This window comes from Oryx dammah, unplaced genomic scaffold, assembly GCF_014754425.2.
Source record: "Oryx dammah isolate SB20612 unplaced genomic scaffold, SCBI_Odam_1.1 HiC_scaffold_8, whole genome shotgun sequence".
NCBI classification, from domain to species: Eukaryota; Metazoa; Chordata; class Mammalia; order Artiodactyla; family Bovidae; genus Oryx; species Oryx dammah.
In genome coordinates, this window is record NW_024070192.1 from 13,237,677 (window position 1) to 13,257,002 (window position 19,326).

The 19,326-nt window shown below is 42.8% G+C and overlaps 1 protein-coding gene across 2 annotated transcripts in view; it reads left to right on the forward strand.

Annotated features, from left to right (window-relative positions):
* The window catches only part of PITPNC1 (phosphatidylinositol transfer protein cytoplasmic 1), a 264,780-nt gene that overhangs the window by 113,395 nt on the left and 132,059 nt on the right, over positions 1–19,326 (forward strand). For both annotated transcript variants that reach the window (XM_040244932.1, XM_040244931.1), the window contains exon 2: positions 16,848–16,996. In XM_040244932.1, the coding sequence (XP_040100866.1) occupies positions 16,848–16,996 (149 nt within the window). The remainder of the gene's footprint in view (positions 1–16,847; positions 16,997–19,326) is intronic.

Genomic DNA, 19,326 nt, shown 5'->3' on the forward strand with positions numbered 1-19,326 from the left:
CTAATATCTACCTAAAACTGTCAGCAGCATGAAAGAGTGAGGAAAGTCACTTTACTTCCCAGGGTCCTTTTACCCAGCCTTATACATAAATAGCCTTTTATTGGGATGTCAAGCAAATGGCTTAGGAGATTAATGCCAAAGTATGGTAAATCCTGGAGCTTGACTGCCTGGGTTCAAACCTCTGCACTGCTGCTTTCTAGCTGGGTGATGTTGGGCAAGTTACTTAACCTCTCTGTGCACCAATTTCTTCATTTGTAAAATAGGGATTTAAATAGTGCCTACCTTATAGAGTTGCTATGCAGATTAGATAAGGATGGAATGCTTTAGGACCATGCTGACCCTAGAAAAGTTAGCACTGTGTAGCAGCATTTTTTTTTCTTTTTTTCCAAACAACCACCTTTTTAATTGATTTGCAATGTTGTGTTCATTTCTGTGATTTGGTTTTTTCCGATTCTTTCTTATAGGTTATTACGTGATATTGAATATATAGTTCCCTGTGCTACACTAGTAAATCCTTGTTGCTTAGTTATTTTATATATATTAGCTGTGTATCTGTTAATCCCAAACTCCTAATTTATCCCCCACCTTTCCCCTTTGGTGGAGAAGGCAATGGCAACCCACTCCAGTACTCTTGCCTGGAAAATCCCATGGATGGAGGAGCCTGGTAGGCTGCAGTCCATGGGGTCGCTAAGAGTCCGGCACTTTCCCCTTTGGTAACTACAAGTGTGTTTTCTATGTGAGTTTATTTCTGTTTCATCAATAAGTTCATTTGTATCATTTTTTAGATTCCACATATATCATATGATATTTGTCTTTGTCTGATTTTCCTCACTTAGTATGATAATCTCTAGGTTCATTCATGTTGCTACGAATGGCATTTCATTCTTTTCCATGGCTGAGGAGTATTCCTGTGTGTGTGTGTGTGTGTGTGTGTGTGTATACACCACATCTTTATCCATTCATCTGTTAATGGACAGTTAAGTTGCTTCCATGTCTTGGCTATTATAAATAGTGCTACTATGAAAATAGGGGCGCATGTATCTTTTTAATTAGGTTTATTTTTCTATGGTACGTCTTCAAAGGTCCTGGAACATAGTGATGTTTTGCTGTGAGCAAGTAAATGTCCAGAATTTATTTGCAGGCTGTGACTTCCTCCTGCTTCCTTCTTAACAGGCTAGTGTCTCTCCATATACCAGTCAAGCCTCATTTTCTGTGTGACGCCCTCCCGGATATCTGTAGCCCATGCCACTCCCTTTCTAACCCTCCCACGCTTTCCATGTGTGTCATATGGTTAGTACTTTGGATCTGCCGTCTTAGCTCCTGATTGTCTGTAGTGTCATGCTTCGCTCTTTGCTGTCCCACCAGAGTAATGAAAAGACACCAGGAGGCTGGGTAGTTGCCCAGGGTGTCTGTTGATTGAAGGTGCCAAGGTGTCAAATGTGGTGATATGAGCAAGCAAGGCCATACTTATCCCATAATTTACTCTTGGTTTTTGAAGTCAGTTGTTGTTTGATTTTTCTTATTTCCACAAGTAACTTAAAATTACCTAAAGTAAGTATGAGACATTATTGGTGAGAATGTAAAATGGTACACCTGCTTTGGATGTCTGGCAGTTCCTCAAAAGGTTAAACACAGATATGGCCAAGCAAATCCACCCCTAGGTATCTACCCAAGACACATGGAAACAAGTCCACACAAAGACTCATACACATACACTCATTGCAGCATTACTCTTTAGTAGCCCCAAAGTGGAAATAACCCAAATGTCTATCAAGTGATAAATGAACACATGTGGAATATTATTTGGTGGTTAAAAAGGAAGGAAGTACTGATACATACTACACCATGGATGAATCTCAAAAGCATTATGCCAGCACTGCTTACAATAGCCAAGACATGGAAACAGCCTCAATGTCCATTGACAGATGTGTGCATAAAGCAGATGTGTTATATATGGAATACTACTCAGCCATAAAATGGAATGAAATGATGCCATTTGCAGCAACATGGACAAACCTAGAGATTATCATACCAAATGAAGTAAGTCAGAAAGAGAAAGACAAATATGCGGAATCGAAAATATGGCACAAATATCTACGAAACAAATACACTGGCAGACAGAGAGAACAGACTTGTGGTTGTGGAGGCAGGAAGGTGAAGGAAGGATGGATTGGGAGTTTGGGATTAGCAGATGCAAACTATTCTATATAGCATGGATAAACAGCAAGGTCCGACTGTATAGCACAGGGAACTATATTCAATATCCTGTGATAAACCATAAAGGAAAGTATATGAAAAAGAATATATTAATATATGTATAATTGAATCACTTTGCTGTACACCAGAAATCGACACAGCATTGTAAATCAACTATGTGCTTGTGTGTACTTAGTTGCTTTAGTTGTATACAACTCTTTGCAACCCTATGGACTGTAGCCCACCAGGCTCCTCTGTCCATGGGATTCTCTAGGCAAGAATGCTGGAGTGGGGTGCCATGCCCTCCTCCAGGGGATCTTCCTGACCAAAGGATCGAACCCACTGTTTCCTGTGTCTCCTGCATCGCAGGGGGATTCTTTACCGCTGAGCCATGGGGGAAGCCCAAATCAACTATACTTCAGTTTAGAAAGAAAGAGTACGCTAAATGAAAGAAGTCAGTCACAAAAGGTCACACATACTGTATGATTCTGTTTATATGAACTGTCCAGAATGGACACGGCTGTAGTTACCGAAAGTAGATTAGTGGTTGCAGGAGCTGGGAGGAGGGGAGGGTGGGGAGTTAGCACTAATGGGTGTGGAGTTTCTTTTGGGGATGATGAAAATATTCTGGAATTAGATAGTGGCAATGGTTGCACAACCTTGTGAATAGACTAAAAACTACTGAATTGTGTACTTAAAAAAAGAAAACAACAAGCAAGTACGCAAAACTGCTTAAATCTACTGCAGAGTTTAAAGTCATTTCCAAGATTACTTTTTCAAGAGTAGCTGTCACCTGAAATAGAATGAAGAGTGACTTAAACTGTAAGAAAAAACACAAAAAAGGCAAATTACCAAGAATGGCTTTTTTTTTTTTTTTGCCTCAAATCTTTGAATATAAGTCATACACATCTGATTCCTAAGTAAGTTCTACAGGACTGTTTGTTGCTTTCTACATTGCGATTCTGTAATTTGCTGCATTCCTGGCTGGGCCATCTGAATAATGCTATATGTAGCTTCTATAACAGAAATAGAAGTGCCTTTTCAGGTCATGCCCACCACCCCCCCACACCCAGACTCCCTAAGGTAATAATTCATAGCTGCTTCTCTGTGGTGCCCTTATAGAGTGAAGTAACTATTGTGAATATGTTGGGGCCTTTTTGACTTAAAGGGATTTGTTGCATTTGCATCTTCTGTTCGCAGACGGAGCATTTCAAAGGGACACCTTCCACCCCCTTGAAAAATAACCATCTCAGTTCATCAGTGCTTTATCAGAAAGGTCTTCTGACTTAAATAAATGGTAGAGTTGAAATCTCTCCCAGGGCTGGCTCAGTACTTTTTTGGGAAGACCGATTTGACATGCCCAAGCACCACTTAAAATGAGCCTTTCAAGACTGAGATCCAAGAAAGAAATTAGCATTGACTTTAAAATGTCGTGTGACCACATCACATGATGGCTATTATTGAAAAACAAACAAACAACAAAAAAAAAAGAAAGTGACCAGTGTTGGCAAGAATGCAGAGAAATTGGAATCCTTGTGCATTGCTGCTGGAAATAAAATGGTGCAGCTGCTGTGGAAAACAGTTTTGCGGTTCCTTAAAAAGTTAAACATAGAATTATCATATGATCCAGCAATTCCCCTTTTAGGTGTGAACTCAAAAGAATTGAAAGCGGGGACTCAGATACTTGTACAGCACTGTTCATAGCAGCATTAGTCACAATAATAGCCAGAGGGTGGAAGCAACCCAAATACCCATCAGTAGATGAATGAAGAAATAACCATGGTATACACATACAATGGAATGTTTTTCAGCCTTAAGAATGAATGATATTGTGACACATGCTACAACATAGATGAGCCTTGAAAACATGATGCTAAAGTGAAGTAAACCAGTCAAAAAAGGACGCCCATTGTATGGTTTCATTTATATAAGGTGTCTAGAATAGACACATTCATAGACAGGAAGTAAATTAGAGTTGACTAGGGACTGGGTGGAGGATGAAAACTGGTATCTAATAGGGATGGAGTTTCTTTTTGAAATGATGAAAAAGTTCAGAAATGGACGATAGTGATGGTTGCACAAACATTATGAATGCACTTACTGCCCCTGAATTGTACATGTAAAAATGGCTAAAATGGTAAATTTTGTTAAGTATATTTATATACCACAATTTAAAAAGATGAAAAAAAGAATCCTGTGAAGAACAACATTCTGGTTCATCATTTTGTCTCTATGTCCTTTTTTCTCCCCACTCTTTGAATACATGGTGAACTATATTTTATCATGGCATTGCCTCCCTTAGCAGGATATGCACAGAGATGAAAGGATTACCAACTGGTTATAGAGCAAGAACAGGGCCACCACTCGGCCTTAAAATACCAGTTGATAGAATCTCTCTCCAGATCACTAGAATAAGCCTGAGATGTGTCAGAATGTTATTTATTTATTTATAATTTTATTGCAGTGTAGTTGATTTATAATGTTCTGTTAGTTTCTGATGTACAGCAAAGTAATTCAGTTACACACACACATACACTTTCTTTCATATTCTTTTTCCATTATAGTTTATTACAGGATATTGAATATAGTTCCCTATGCTATACAGTAGGGCCTTGTTTTTTAATCCATTCTAAATATAAGAGTTTGCAGTGGCTAATCCCAAACTCCCAATCCATCCCTCCTCTACCATTGTCCCCCTTGGCAACCACAAGTCTGTTCTCCGTCCGTGAGTCTGTTTCAGTTTCATAGATCTCATAAGCGATATATGTTTGAGAAAGGCAAATAGAGTCTTTCTCTTTAAAGTCTTTCTCTTTCTGACTTACTTCACTTAGTATAATCATCTCCTGGTCCACCCATGTTGCTGCAGATGGCATCATTTCAGTCTTTATTTGTTGTTGTCGTCTAGTCACTCAGTCATGTCTGACTCTTTGCGACCCTGTGGACTGCAGCACGCCAGGCTTCCCTGTCCTTCACCATCTCCTGGAGCTTGCTCAGACTCATGTCCATCAAGTCTGTGATGCCGTCCAACCATCTCATTCCTCTGTCGTCCCCTTCTCCTCCTGTCTTCAATCTTTCCCAGGGTCTTTTCCAATGAGTTGGCTCTTTGTATCAGGTGGCCAAAGTATTGGAGCTTCAGCTTCAGCATCAGTCTTTTCAATGAATATTCAGGGTTGATTTCCTTTAGGATTGACTGGTTTGATCTCCTTGCAGTCCGAGGGACTCTCAAGAGTCTTTTCCAACATCACAGCTCAAAAGCACCAATTCTTCGGCATTCAGCCTTCTTTATGGTCCAACTCACATCCATACCTGACTACTGGAGAAACCATAGCTTTGACTAGATGGACCTTTGTCAGCAAAGTAGCATCTGTGCTTTTTAATATGCTGTCTAGGTTTGTCATAGCTTTTCTTCTAAGGAGCAAGCATCTTTTAATTTCATGGCTGTAGTCACCATCTGCAGTGATTTTGGAGCCCAAGAAAATAAAGTCTGTCACTGTTTCCATTGTTTCCCCATCTATATACGATGAAGTAATGGGACCGGATGCCATGATCTTAATTTTTTGAATGTTGAGTTTTAAGCCAGCTTTTTCGCTCTACTCTTTCACCTTCATCAAGAGTCTCTTTAGTTCCTCTTCACTTTCCCATAAGGGTGGTGTCATCTGCATATCTGAGGTTATTGATATTTCTCCTGGCAGTCTTTATGGCTGAGTAGTATTTGTGTGTGTGTGTGTGTGTGTGTGTGTGTGTGTACTGTATCATTATCCAGTCATCTGTTGATGGCATTTAGGTTGCTTCTGTGTCTTGGCTATTGTGAATAGTGATGCTATGAACATTGGGGTGCATGTATCTCAGAATGACAGATTTTTAAATGTAGTAATTTCTGGAAATATACCTAACTTACTCTGTTTTGCCTCTCTTCATTAACTTTCTCTAGAGAGCAGGAGTAAACGACCATATACTTTTCTCCATCTGCTTCCTTTTACCAAGGAGGAAACACCTATAGGATGCTATTGCTTAGGAAAATGGTACCTTCCCTGCAGCCAACCACATATCCTATGAGCATCTATGGGCTACAGGCACCGTTGCAGGCAAGTGAAACCTGGGGCCAGTCCCCCAAAGTGGGGTGAAGACAGATGCTAGAATTTTCCCAACTTTGATCCACATATCTAATTTGGCCATAACGCTGTCTCCTCATTGTTAGATAGTTAGCAGAGTGCTGAAACCACTTGCCGTGCCAGCTAGCACTTAAGCAAGCAGAGAGGTTCAGTGACCTTCAAATATTATTGAGATCTTGTTGTTCTAGGCTTGAAGTGGCTTGAATAATTCTTTCAAAACATTAAGTTGTTCATTGTTCAGTTGTACATGAAGCAATAAGGGCTTCTCTTTGCATTCAGTGTGCCCTTCTGTTCTCAGAAGGTCTCAAAGACACTGAAACTAATTGCTATCATTCCTGCAAGTGTATTTCTAGCTTTAACCAAAACAATAGCATCCTTTGATGCCACTGGGTGGGTGCAATAGGCTTCAGAAACAGGGGCTTTTCCAGTTCTGGAAAGAGTCTGTTACCTCCATAAGGATAGACCTCTCTCCTAGAATCACTTCTGGAGAGGCCAAGGTTAAGGAGGTGAGCAGTGACACAGGGGGTGTGGCAAGAAGATGGCACAGGATACATTTCCCAGGAAAGTACTATCTTAGTTTTCTCCCTTTTTGGTCTTGTGATTGGCTGTAGGGGGGGTTTCTGCTTGGTAGTAAACAAAGAGACTTGATTGCTTTGTAAAGGTCAGCCCTGTCACCAAACCTCTCCATTTACTTGAGTTGCATTTGATTTCACATTTGTTGAAAAACGGTTCAATGGCTATGATGTCAGCCTCAAGTTCCTTGGGCTTATAGGCCTTGTGTCTTTGAGATGGAACTCAGGAAACGCTCCTCTTTGCTGGAGACCAGGTCAACCTTGTTTATAGCTCTACCTCCAGTGTCTACAGGGCCTAGTGTACTCTGTTAGTTCAATGCATGAACCAGAAGGAACTGGACTCTACACCCAGAGTGTCCTCCAACCCATGTCTGGAGAAATCCCATGTTCTGCCCCAAGGGCAGACTACCCTTGTGGTTTTGAACTGAGTCCTGGCAGTTCCTGTCTTTGCTCTCTGTGGTTTCACATGCTGCTCTCTAAAAGCTAATGTGTTCAGCTTCTCATTTATCAATACTGGGGAATGACACCTCTCACTTGAGCTAATGCTTATAAAGTAGCCTCTATGTGCTGATAGTTATCATTTTGGCTTTTAAATCTGTGCATTAAGTGAGTTCTCAGGGCTAGAATACCTCCCCCAAGGATAAGTCTGTGTTGGAAGGAGCAGTTAAAGTATGCACTCTTATTTTTCATATACTATACTCTCCTGTACTCAGTCAAGTGGATTATGCTCCTGGACCTCCCAGTGTACTGGAAATGATTTGCGGTTTTGCACAGTTATAAGCATAGACTTCTGCTTGCACCAGCACGAAGTATACCCTGAGCCCTTCCCCTGGCATTAAGTCGCTCTATTTCTATCCAGTTCAGTCCAAAACTCAGGATGGGTTAAGCACCAGCATATGATGCTGTTTATATTAGTTTGTCATGAAAAGGGGATTTTTGAATTAAATGTCGATAACCCAGCTCCTTCTTAAATCTTTTTATCAGCTTTTTCATTCCTGGACCCTGGCATAATGACACAGGTATTACGTAAACAAGGCACCTTTGAGGGCTGCTTATAAAGATCTGGGAGAAAAGATAAATATGTGATGATGCACTGATATCCTGAAATATGAGCTGCAGGTTTGTATTTTCTTTGTGGCATCGGATATTGGTTTTCGTGCTTTATTGACCTGGCAGGGAGAGAGCTGACGAAACACCGAAGAACTTTACACCTTTTTTTTTTAAACCTCTCTGTCTACGTGGAGAAATCTGAACGTTGAATCACAGAGCCAGAAAGACGGATGGGGCTAGCCAGTCATGTCTTTGCAGAGCCCAAATCGGATTCAGCCCTCAGAAGTAAAAATACACACCTCACCTTCCCAATGGAAAGAAAGAACTGGAATTGGGCTGTTGCAGTCGCTCCCAGGCAAATGGAGGAGTTGGGCTCTGAACTGTGACAGTCCTGTTGGTGTCCTCAGTGACCTGCGTTAAGGTCGGCAGGATTAGAGTGAGTTTGTATTCGGTTAATCACTCCTTCCCTTCTGTCAGGGTCTTTGTCACTACTGCGTTGCTTGGGAACATTAGCAACAAGAATCCTCCAGAATGCTAATGTTAAAGACATTTAAGTTTAGGGCAGAGCGAGCCAGACATTTCTTCCTGCGTGGCAGGAATCAGGCATTTTGTAGAGCATTGATTGTCTCTGGAGGAAGTCATTTTATAATTCTGTCCCCTGGGCTTAACACCTTCAAATAAACTCCTAAACCAAAGATCCAGCAAATATACAAGTCCCTGGCCTTAAAAAAAAAAAAAAAAGAAAGAAAGAAAGAAAAAACTTTGCATAATCATAAAAATCACTGATAGATGGCCACCTTGAGGTGTGAAGTAAGTAAGCCACACTCAGGGACAAAATGACATGTTCCAGGTTTTTTAAAGAATTGTGATGAAATATACATCACATAAAATTGACCATTCTAACCATTTTTAAGTGTACTGTTCAGTGGCATTGAGTGCGTTCACATTGTTATGCAATCAGCAACACCGTCCATCCATCCCCAGAACTTTTTCATCATCCCAAAGGGAAACTCTGTCCTGCTGAGTGCTAACTCCCCACCCCTGACAGCCACCATTCTACTTTCGGGCTCTGTGAATTTGACTAGGGAGGTCATATAAGTGGACGTTCCCAAGCTTTTTGTAATATTTTGGGAAATATTTGATCTGATTTCCAAGAAAACTTTTAGAGGAGGAAACGATGGTCTTGGGCTGATTGTCAGGTTTTCCTGATTTTTGCGTCATGGCAGTGTGTATGGTGGATGCCTTGTTCTTTTAGCCTTCATAGAACTATAGCCAAACAGAAACAAATGAAACAGATCTTCACCTCCCAGTCAGACGTGTTGCCAAACAGGAGCCATAACTACTTAGTGTAGTTTTACATTTTAATGAAGCATATTAATTTGTAAGTTTTTTCCTCACTTGATTCTCACCATGTCCTATCAGGTATTTGCTTAGTCCCATTTTAATGATGAGAAACTGTGGCTCAGTTCAAATTGTCTAGGGCTACAAAACTCATCAACAGCAGAATCGGGACTTTGGCCGCCAGTTTTCAATTTTAAAAGTGCAGTGCCTTCCACCATAACACACTGTGAACAATTATCAGCTCTCTGGAGGTCCACGCAATGCCAGCCCTCAGGAAAGGAAGGCTCCTCCAAATGTATCCCTGATTATCCGTGCTCTCCCTCACTAGCTTGGAAACACATGGAAACCCTTGACCTGACAAGCCAGCCTCCAAAGTTTTGACTTGAACTGAAGGCCTGACTCTCTGTCACTGATGGCCAAGTTTAGGGCTTAGTCCAGCACTGTCCAGTAGAAATATGTGAGCCACAAGTGCAAGCCACATATGTAAAAGAAACAGGTGAAGTTACTGAAGAATACATTTTAGGGACTTCCCTGGCAGTCTGGTGGGTTAAGACCCCACATTTCCAACACAGTGGGTTTGGGTTCAATCCCTAGTTAGGGAACAAAGATTTTACATGCCATGGGGTGCAGCCAAAAAAACAAAAAACATTTTAGTTAACCTCATATCTCCAAATTGTTTCAATATGCAATCAGTTTAAAAATTATTAATGAGCTATATTACTTTTTTGTTATTGTCAAGTTTTTTGTTGTTGTTACTAAGTACCCATTTTACACTTTTAAGCAATCTCAAGCCAGATGCTAAAATTTTATCAGAGGTACCTGATGTGAATTGAGAGTTCATAAAAATTTCCAGTTGAAACAGTAGAGTGATGTAGCTGAAGGTGTCTCACATATATGGAAGTTTTCTTATAGCTGAATTGAGTATCAGTTTTAAAATTTAATTAAAAAGAAGGGAAATTTAAAATTCAGTCCCTCCATTGCACAGGCCACATTTCAAATGCTCATAAGCTACATGTGGCGAGTGGCCACCACACTGGACAGCACTGGTTAGGTGAGCAGCTAAGGCTGCCCCAGACTGGACCCAGCAGCCCTGAACTAGACAGGGGTCAGCAGCGTTTTCCCTAAAAGGCCAGATAGCAAATATTTTCGCCTCTGCAAACCACATGGTACCTTTTGAAACTACCCAATTCTACTCTGATACCATGAGAGCAGCTGCACAGTGAATGAGCATGACTGTTCCAATAAAACTTTATTTTACGAAACAAGCCCCAGGCCACATAGTTTGCCCACTGTTGGACTAGAGCATTTGTTCTGCTGCTTCACCCATGCTGTGAGAGTGAGAAGAGGTTGTTTTCTGAGATGAGGTTGTTAAAACCTGGCCCCATGGTATCCCTTTTCCAGTGTGTAATTACAATTTTGGCACCACTTGGTGTGAAGACTGCAATGCACCGGAGTCCTGGGTGATTTTTCATCTTTCAGACACACTCTCCTTGTGCATAGGGAGGAAATTGCTTCACAGTGCTTTGAGGTCTGTGTATTGAGAATGGAGAAAACTTGGGGTAAAAAAGCCAATAAAAGCATTATGGGTGATGTGAATAATGTGTGAAACTCCCAGGAACACCAGGGTATACCACCCTCTACTCTTTGCTCTCTCCACACAGCCAGAGAGAGGCAGGAATCATGCCCACTTCACAGATGGAAACATACACAATAATCATGTTAAATCAGAGGGACAGATATTTCTCCACGGTTATGATATTATGTGGCTTGCATCCATTGTGATGTTAAAGGCAGAAGTAGTCATATCATCAGGAAATAAATCCATCCAGACTAGGTAATACTTATTGCAAAGCAATGGTCCCCACCTTTCACATCATGATGTTTGAAAATGGTATCGGTACTAATGGAGAAGAGAAAGGGGACAGGAAGGGAGGGATTGGAAGAAAGATAACACCCCATGGTTCTTTAGGGAGGGGGAAATATAGGAGTCTGGCCTTGCAGGGATCTCTGAAGCTCAGCAACTAGGGGAAGGGGCAGTTAAGTGAAAATCAGTCATAGCTTGGGGTTCTGTTGAACCTAACTCTTCGGTCCAAAACTTTCTCCAGCAAGAATGATGTTCAGGTGTTGGTGGTGGTCATTTAATAATCCCTTAACGTACTCGGCAGTTTTAACTTGGAGGTCAGGGTTTGAGGCTGAACTGAATTAAGTATCTTGATCATGACATTTGTAAAGTACGAGGTGATGAAAATGCCTGGTTTTTCCAGGCACATTATGCAACTCTGCCCTCCCTCAAGTTCTGCAGCTCTATTAAATGTTCAGTGGTGCGTGCAAGTGGGAAAGATCTGCATCCCCATGATGGGTTGTTTTTTTTTTTTTGACTACAGAGATAATTATTTGGGGTAGCTGTTCTGATGATGGCTCACACGGAGGCTCAGCCCTGCAGTGCAGAGCTGTCTCTAATCGTGATTGCCTGTAATGATGATTACCCCAAACTCTGGAATTATAACAATAGATTTTACAAAGTTAGAGCATAATTACTCCGCTGTTCCATATGTGAACACAGTTTAAACATCTTTGATCTTTTGAATGATATCAGACTTTTGTTCTTCATCTTCTGAAATAGTGAAGTTCAAAGGCAGTGGCTCCAAACCATCCCTCTTTGTTCTTCATAGTGAGGCAGGTTTATTAAAGTAGTTCACCTGTTAGAGAAATAAGGGCTGAACTTGGGTGGAGAAGAAAGAGTACAGGCCTGTGTTGTTCAGATCCCAGTTCTGCCACCTGGAAGCCACATGGCAGGAGAAAGTCTCTAGCCTCTCAGAGACTCAGATCCCTCATCTGTAAACACCTACCTGGCTGAATCATTGTGAGTCTTAGAAATGAATATAAAGCACCTAATTGGTGCCTCACACTGATAGGCAATCAGTGAAGCATTTTCACCACCACCATCATCGTCATCACCTTCACCACCATCATCAGTCCTGTTACTGATTCTCAGGCTTTAACATCTTCACAGTCCTTCTGAGTCTATGGATTTTGCAGCCTTCACTTTACATAAGTTAGTTTGAAGCTGGTGATCTTCATCTAATTTAGAGATGAAGCTTTATGAGAAATTAGTCATTAGTTAAAGAGGAAAGAAGAAACAGGCCCTCGAAAGATGGAACATTCTGGTCTTGGCTCCATCTGGTACTGAGGAAGTGAATGAATACCTTCCTCACCCTCTGCTGAAGTGGTTCTCAGCTTTTAGCTTGTATTTGAGTAAAATCCCAAACTCCCTGTATCTCACAGTGTGAGTGTAACATGGGCTGGAATTAACCCAGGACTTAGCATTTTTAGGAGCATCTCTGGTGATTTTGAGACATGGTTCAAAGACTCTCTGTTTTGTCCTGTCCCCTCCGGTTGAGAAACTTCTGGATGCATATGTCTTTGAGTGAATTTGTGTTTTAAAACCTCTACTTCTGGATGGCCCAGCTCGGATGGCCACAACAGGCAGAACAGGCCTGATTTGCTTGAGAGCAAAGAAAGTGACAGCTGCAGAGCCCTTGATCATCTCAGTGTCTGGGCTTGAGTGTCCCACCACCCCCAGCACTGTCACCCACGTGACTGAATCCAGCGTCTGTCGGTCGCCCACGGGCTGACGCTATCTTAGTGAGCTAACCCTGGTGTCTGCCCTGCGATGGCTCATTCAGGAGCCGCTGGAATGATCAATGAGGCCGGGCAGCCAGGCCCTCCTCTGGCTGCTGGTGAATCAGCCTCTGGCTGCCTTGGCCCTTTGCTTTCAACACAGAGCAGGAAGCACTTGAGCTGAGCGCAGCCAGACTGCCTCGAGTCTGGCTAATGGCTTTTCTGTGTCATGCATTGTCCTTGGTCCCATGCATTTCCATGCATGAGTGGGTTGGAGCTCCTGGAGATGGTCCAGGAATAGATATTCCTTCTGCATCCCCGCCCCTGACTAAAGCCCTGGACGGCATTTTGGTTTAAGGGTATCTGCTTCAGAAGTGGGGTCAACACTTAAAAAAAAAAATTGAAGCTGTCAACTCAAGAAAAATTTGCAACCTAAAAGATGTGTTAAATTGTATTTGCGGAGCTTACTGAGAACTAGAGAGAGCTCCGAGAAGGGAGGAGCCAGGATATATAGGAGTTTTGGCTGGGGAAAAAACACCACCCAGTCGAACAGTTAAAAAAAATACCATGTAGCAGTTAAAGATATGCTAATCACACACAAAAAAAGAACCATTCATCCCAAGGTAATGATTTTAGTGCCCTTTTTTTTTCCATGAATGGGAAGGTGCGTGAGTCTAGGTTCTCTGAAATGTTTCCTTAGGTATGCATCAGGGCCAGTGCCCAAAGCACAGAATGTTATCTGGTTTTCTCCATCCTGAATTCTGCTCAGGGCTGACCACTGAGGCTTGTTGTGGGTTGGAGTCAAGAGGCTCCAGTGGCTAATGGCATGATGGCAAAAAGCAAACATTCTTGTTTACTGTAATGCAGCAACGTTCTCTTTCCACAAGGTGGAAATCAGATAACGTTTAAACTCAATTCAAACATGAAACCCCCCCCACCTCCCGCCGCCACCGCTAAGTCGCTTCAGTCGTGTCCAACTCTGTGCGACCCCAAGACAGCAGTCCACCAGGCCCCGCCATCCCTGGGATTCTCCAGGGAAGAACACTGGAGTGGGTTGCCATTGCCTTCTCCAGCTCATGAAAGTGAAAAGGGAAAGTGAAATCGCTCAGTCACGTCTGACTCTTTGCAACCCCATGGACTGCAGCCTACCAGGCTCCTCTGTCCATGGGAGTTTCCAGGCAAGAGTATTGGAGTGGGGTGCCATTGCCTTCTCCCCTCCCACCTCCCACCCCATATCATCTCCCTGGATCATCCCCGTGTTTGGGAACTCATGTACACTCGTGGTGGATTCATGTCAATGTATGGCAAAACCAATACAGTATAGTAAAGTAAAATAAAGTAAAAATTAAAATTAAAAAATAAATAAATAAAGTCAATTCAGCAGCATCTAGTACATTCACCACGTTGTACGACCACCACCTCTAACCAGATCCAGACCTTTCATCACCCCAGATGGAAACCTCGTACTCACTGAATTGGTTGGCTCGGGCTGCCATAGCAAACACCACAGGATGGGTGGCTTAACCAACCAGCATTGTAAGGGCTGACAGTTGTGGATGGTGGAAATCAAAGATCAAGTGTCAGTAGTCAGGGCTGGTTCCCTCTGGGAAGGCCGGGAGGGAAGGATCTCTTCTGGGTCAATCCTTGGCTTGTAAGTGGCCATCCTCCTGCATCACTTCACCACATCTTCTTCCCTGAGTGTCTCTATGTCCATCTTGCCCCTTGGGGGCTTCCCAAGTGGCACTAGTGATAAAGAACCCATCTGCCAATGCAAGAAACATAAGAGACCTGGGTTCAATCCCTGGGTCAGGAAGGTCCCCTGAAGGAGGAAATAGCAGCCCACTCCAGTACTGTTTGTCTGGAGAGTCCCATGGACAGTGGAGCCTGCCGGGCTACAGTCCATAGGGTCACAAAGGGTCAGACGCAACCGAAGCAACTTAGCACGCACATAAGGAGACCAGCCCTGTTGGATTAGCGCCCATCCCAATGACCTCATTTTAATTTGATTGCCTCTGTGAGGAGGCTGTCTCCAAATAAGCTCATATTTGAGGTACTGGGACTTACATTTGACTTTTGGGAAACACTATTCAACTGATTAACACCCATGAAGCAGTATCTGTACTTCCTTCCTTTTTATGGCAGAGTAATATTCCTTTGAAAGTAAACATATTTCTTTGAACACCAAGTACAAAGCAACTTCTAGTGAAATCTCCATCCCCTGGGCAGCTGGGCATTCTGTTCTAGGCTTGTGTGCCTATCCACTTAAGGTGGAGTGTTGATCTCACAGGTGTATCTCACAGATCTCCAGCCTGTAACGTTTTTCTCACTGTCTTCCTCCTGGAAAGAGGGTTAGTTAGTCTTTATGAACAAAGGAAAGAGGACTTACTAAGGGGAAGCCAAGACAAGCTTCTAATCCCAAAATGTGTTTAAATTTTATCTTTGATTTCCTTTCTCCTCTCACTCCCTTCATCCTCAGCACAGACACAGATACATTAAAAGCGTTTTAAATGCAGACCCTTCTGGAGAGGAGTGTGGTACAGGAAGCTCTGCCCTTTGAGAAGAGCCAGACTCTGACTGCTCTTTCCATTGTCATGGTGACTGGGCGGCCTGGTCCCTTGGGCTGACCTCATACCAGAGCCTTTCCCATTCTCTTCACACTCCCCTCCCTGCACCTGCCTCAGAATAAAACAGGGACATTCAGACATGTGAGTCCTCTCAGCTTTAGAACTGACTGCACTGCTGATTTGTACATTTCACCTTGCCCCTTTAATTTAAAATCTATTTCTCTTACGCACATAGACAGGAGAGCTGCATCCCTGCTGACCTTGGCTCTTTGGGGATAACCCAGAGCCATCATGAGCTAGCTGCAGACTCAGGTCCCTTCCCCCCATCCCATGGGCCTCGATGATGCTGACACTGTGTTGTCTCACACCGAATCTGCAGGAAGGACCACAGCAGTGTCTCATCACCCTGCCTTCTGATTCTGAGCAGACTTCATGCAAAAGTTGTTTTACTCCCTCCTTCGACTCTCTCTCTCTCTCTTCTTTTCCCCTCCATTAAATTAGTTTTTGTCACTTCGGAAGTTCACTGGGTGAAGAGATGCATGCTGGCTCCAGGGTTTTCAGAGAGGCAAGAAAGAGACTGGAACAGCTCAAAATAGCAGACAGCATGGAAAATATTCACATTACATGTTATTCTATTTTATCATTTTCATGTAAGCACATGTGGCTTCAGGGCCCTCAGGCTAGAAGGCCACACACTGTTAGTGGAATTGGTTGAAAAGGATTTATACTGTATAGATTTCTCCCTTGTGGACCAGCCTAATGGTGGGTTCACAGTTTCCACTCAAGGGGGAGTCTGGGCATCTGGAGTTTTTTTTTTTTTTTCAGCTTCCAGGTCATTCTAATGTCCATCCAACTTTGAGAACCACTATTCTGGAGGACAGAGACCTCCAGGAGAGTTTTAACACTTTGAGAGAGGCAACGAAAGAAACAGGTGACATCTAATCCTCTGTGCCCAGCAATGCAGTTAATTAGGCAGAAAGAATGGACAGAAATAACACACCCTGGTCTGTCTTATGCCAAGCAAAATAGGAATTTAGCTCCACTTAACCCTGTAAGACCAGTGTGAAAAGGGAGATTCCAGCATGCCCACCTCCCTGCTGCTAACCATGGGTTGGTTGATTGGCTGCCAAACCTTGAAGACCATCAGCCCCCTGATGAACATTTGCCAAGGTGATGCAAAATGTTCACAGGAACAAGCCGTTTCTGCATTCTAATCACAATTAGTTCTCTTCCTTATTCTTGAGGAAAACTAACATTAGGACCACGTGCCTGCTTTCTTTTCTCAACAGAAAGTGCTGATACCATGAGTTGCTTGCGGCACCATAGTTGGGAGGGGTTGTCTTTAAAAGTGAGTGGTGGGGCTGACCTGTCTGCATCCGTGTGTTTTGTAGTACAGAATCGGACAGCTGTACATGATCAGCAAGCACAGCCACGAACAGAGTGACCGAGGAGAAGGGGTGGAGGTTGTCCAGAATGAACCCTTCGAGGATCCTCACCATGGCAATGGACAGTTCACAGAGAAGCGGGTATATCTCAACAGGTAAGTCCTGGCAGCTGGCGTTCCACCTCCAGGTGTCCTCCCTGCCCAGGAATCCCTCCTACCTGGCCTCATGGCACCCAGTAGAGGCTGTGACTGTCTGGGATGAAAAGGTGAGTTAGAAAGTCTTTATATCCGCCTTCCAAAACCACCAGTCAAGTTGCTTCCCCCGCATTCTGCAAAATAGTCTTCAAATGCATTTTCATCGGGAGCTTTCCTCTTACCATTCGCAACCCTTCCACCAGATGTTAGGATGAAATCTGATCTTAAGGATTAAAGGACTTTGTCTTCTTCCTTGGTTCTGGGATTAGCAGAAGGAAAGAGGCAGCTTTGCCTGTAAATTGTAGAGAAGTAAGTGCTGAAGATAGGCATGTACCACTGGGGTCTTAACTCAGTAAGATTTCCACTTCCTGTCAGGTGGGTGTCCCCAGAGGGAATTGACAAAACTAACAGTCACCTGTGGCCAAAGTGAGATACAGTATGCAGGTGGTTTCTATCTCTCAACCACTTGAGAAACTGTATAACTTTTCCTGCAGCAGAACAAGAAGTGGCCAGCTGTCTCAGTCATGTCTGTTTTCTCTATCAAAATATTCATGTTTATCTTAATGGAGAGTAATAAACATTAGTAAGAGGGAAATTTGTTATAAATAGGATATCTGGACTTTCAGTAATAATTCCATTCTTCCCAAGGTGAAGAATGTCATCTCTCCTTGGGAAGGGTAAAAATTCAAGGATGATCAGCCAGCACTGATCAGGACTGCCATTTCTGTTTTGCAAACTACATTTTTTTTTAATCTTTTCTGTTTTCTTATCACTAATGACGTAATTGATTACTGGGGCTTGTCTGATCTTCTCCCTACCTTACACTCCCCTCGAGGTAATTTTCTTCCTTTTCCTTTTCTGGGTCAGAACATTTGTAGTCGCATGCCATATGGGGTATATTTTCTTAAAACTAACAGTCTATGTTAGTGAACCAGTGTGTGACCATTCTGGTCTTTGCTATCCTCTCCATGAATACTCTACTACCATCTATGGCCTCCCTTATTGGCCCATTTCTCATTATTCAGAAAGCACTACCAACATAATAGTTGGACTGTGTCCCCGTTTTATCCACTGACACTTGTGAGTATTTCTCCATTCTCAGTGCTTTAACCACAAACAGATGTTCCTGAGAGAGCCATTTTTTGGAGTCTCTCATTCTTGCATGACCTCCACCCTCCAACAGGCTGAAGGGGACTGTTTCTTCTAGACGGGAGTGTTTGTGTTCTGTCACTAGTGTGTTTGGAAATCTCTCAGGCCAGTATCCTGACACCAAAGGCCTTGGGCTGATTAAACCCAAGGATGTAGTACCAGGGAATTCCTGAGTCATGATGAAATGCAAATGAGATCGATCCTGTTCACCTATTAGTAGCTGTGAATTGCCAGGATTTGGAACCAGTTCAGCCTGCAATCAGCTGTTGATTTGCAGGAGTATCTGAGCTCCAAGTCTAGTCTGAGGATGGCTTCCTTCACAAAGAGGTTTCTCAGTATGCTGCTTTGACATTCTTAGTGCTAAGGGTGTAAATAAAATATTGAGCATTACTCACCTCTGTAGAGCAAAGAGAAGTGAGGAGAGTGCGAGAAAATAGGTAGAAACCTACAGAAAATTCCATTTCTCAGCAAACAATTGCATTTTCCCAAGTTATTGCCTGGGGAATGTTCCCTATGTACCAAATTTAAGAAATTAGAAAACTTTATAACTTTTCCTGAAACAGAACAAGAGGTGTCCAGCTGTCTCTGTCATGTCTGTTTTCTCTATCAAAATATATGACATTTATTTTAAAGGAGAATAATAAGCATTAGTAGGAGGGAAACTTGTTATAAATAGAATATCTGGACTTCCAGTAATAATAACTAAAAAGATTAATATAGACCTTCCCCCTGCACCTCGTATGACAAACACAGGATGAAATATAACAATATAAAAATGAATTCAAACCAAAGAAAGGGAAATCCTCAGATACTAGAAATAAAGAGGAGACTCTTAACAGGAGTGGAAAGCACATGAGCTAATGCTAGGGAAGCTGAGGGATGTCAGAACTGAGTGTGGGCCCTGCCATCCAGGGGTTGGGGGTGTCATGCTCATAGTGTTAGTTGCTTAGTCATATCCAGCTCTTTGTGACCCCATGGACTGTAGCCTACCAGGCTCCTCTGTCCATAGGATTTCCCAGGCAAGAATAGTAGAGTGGGTAGCCATTCCCTTCTCTGGGGATCTTCCCAACCCAAGGATTGAGCCCGGGCTCCCACATTGCAGGCAGATCCTTTACCTCCCATAAAGGGACAGGAAATGAGAC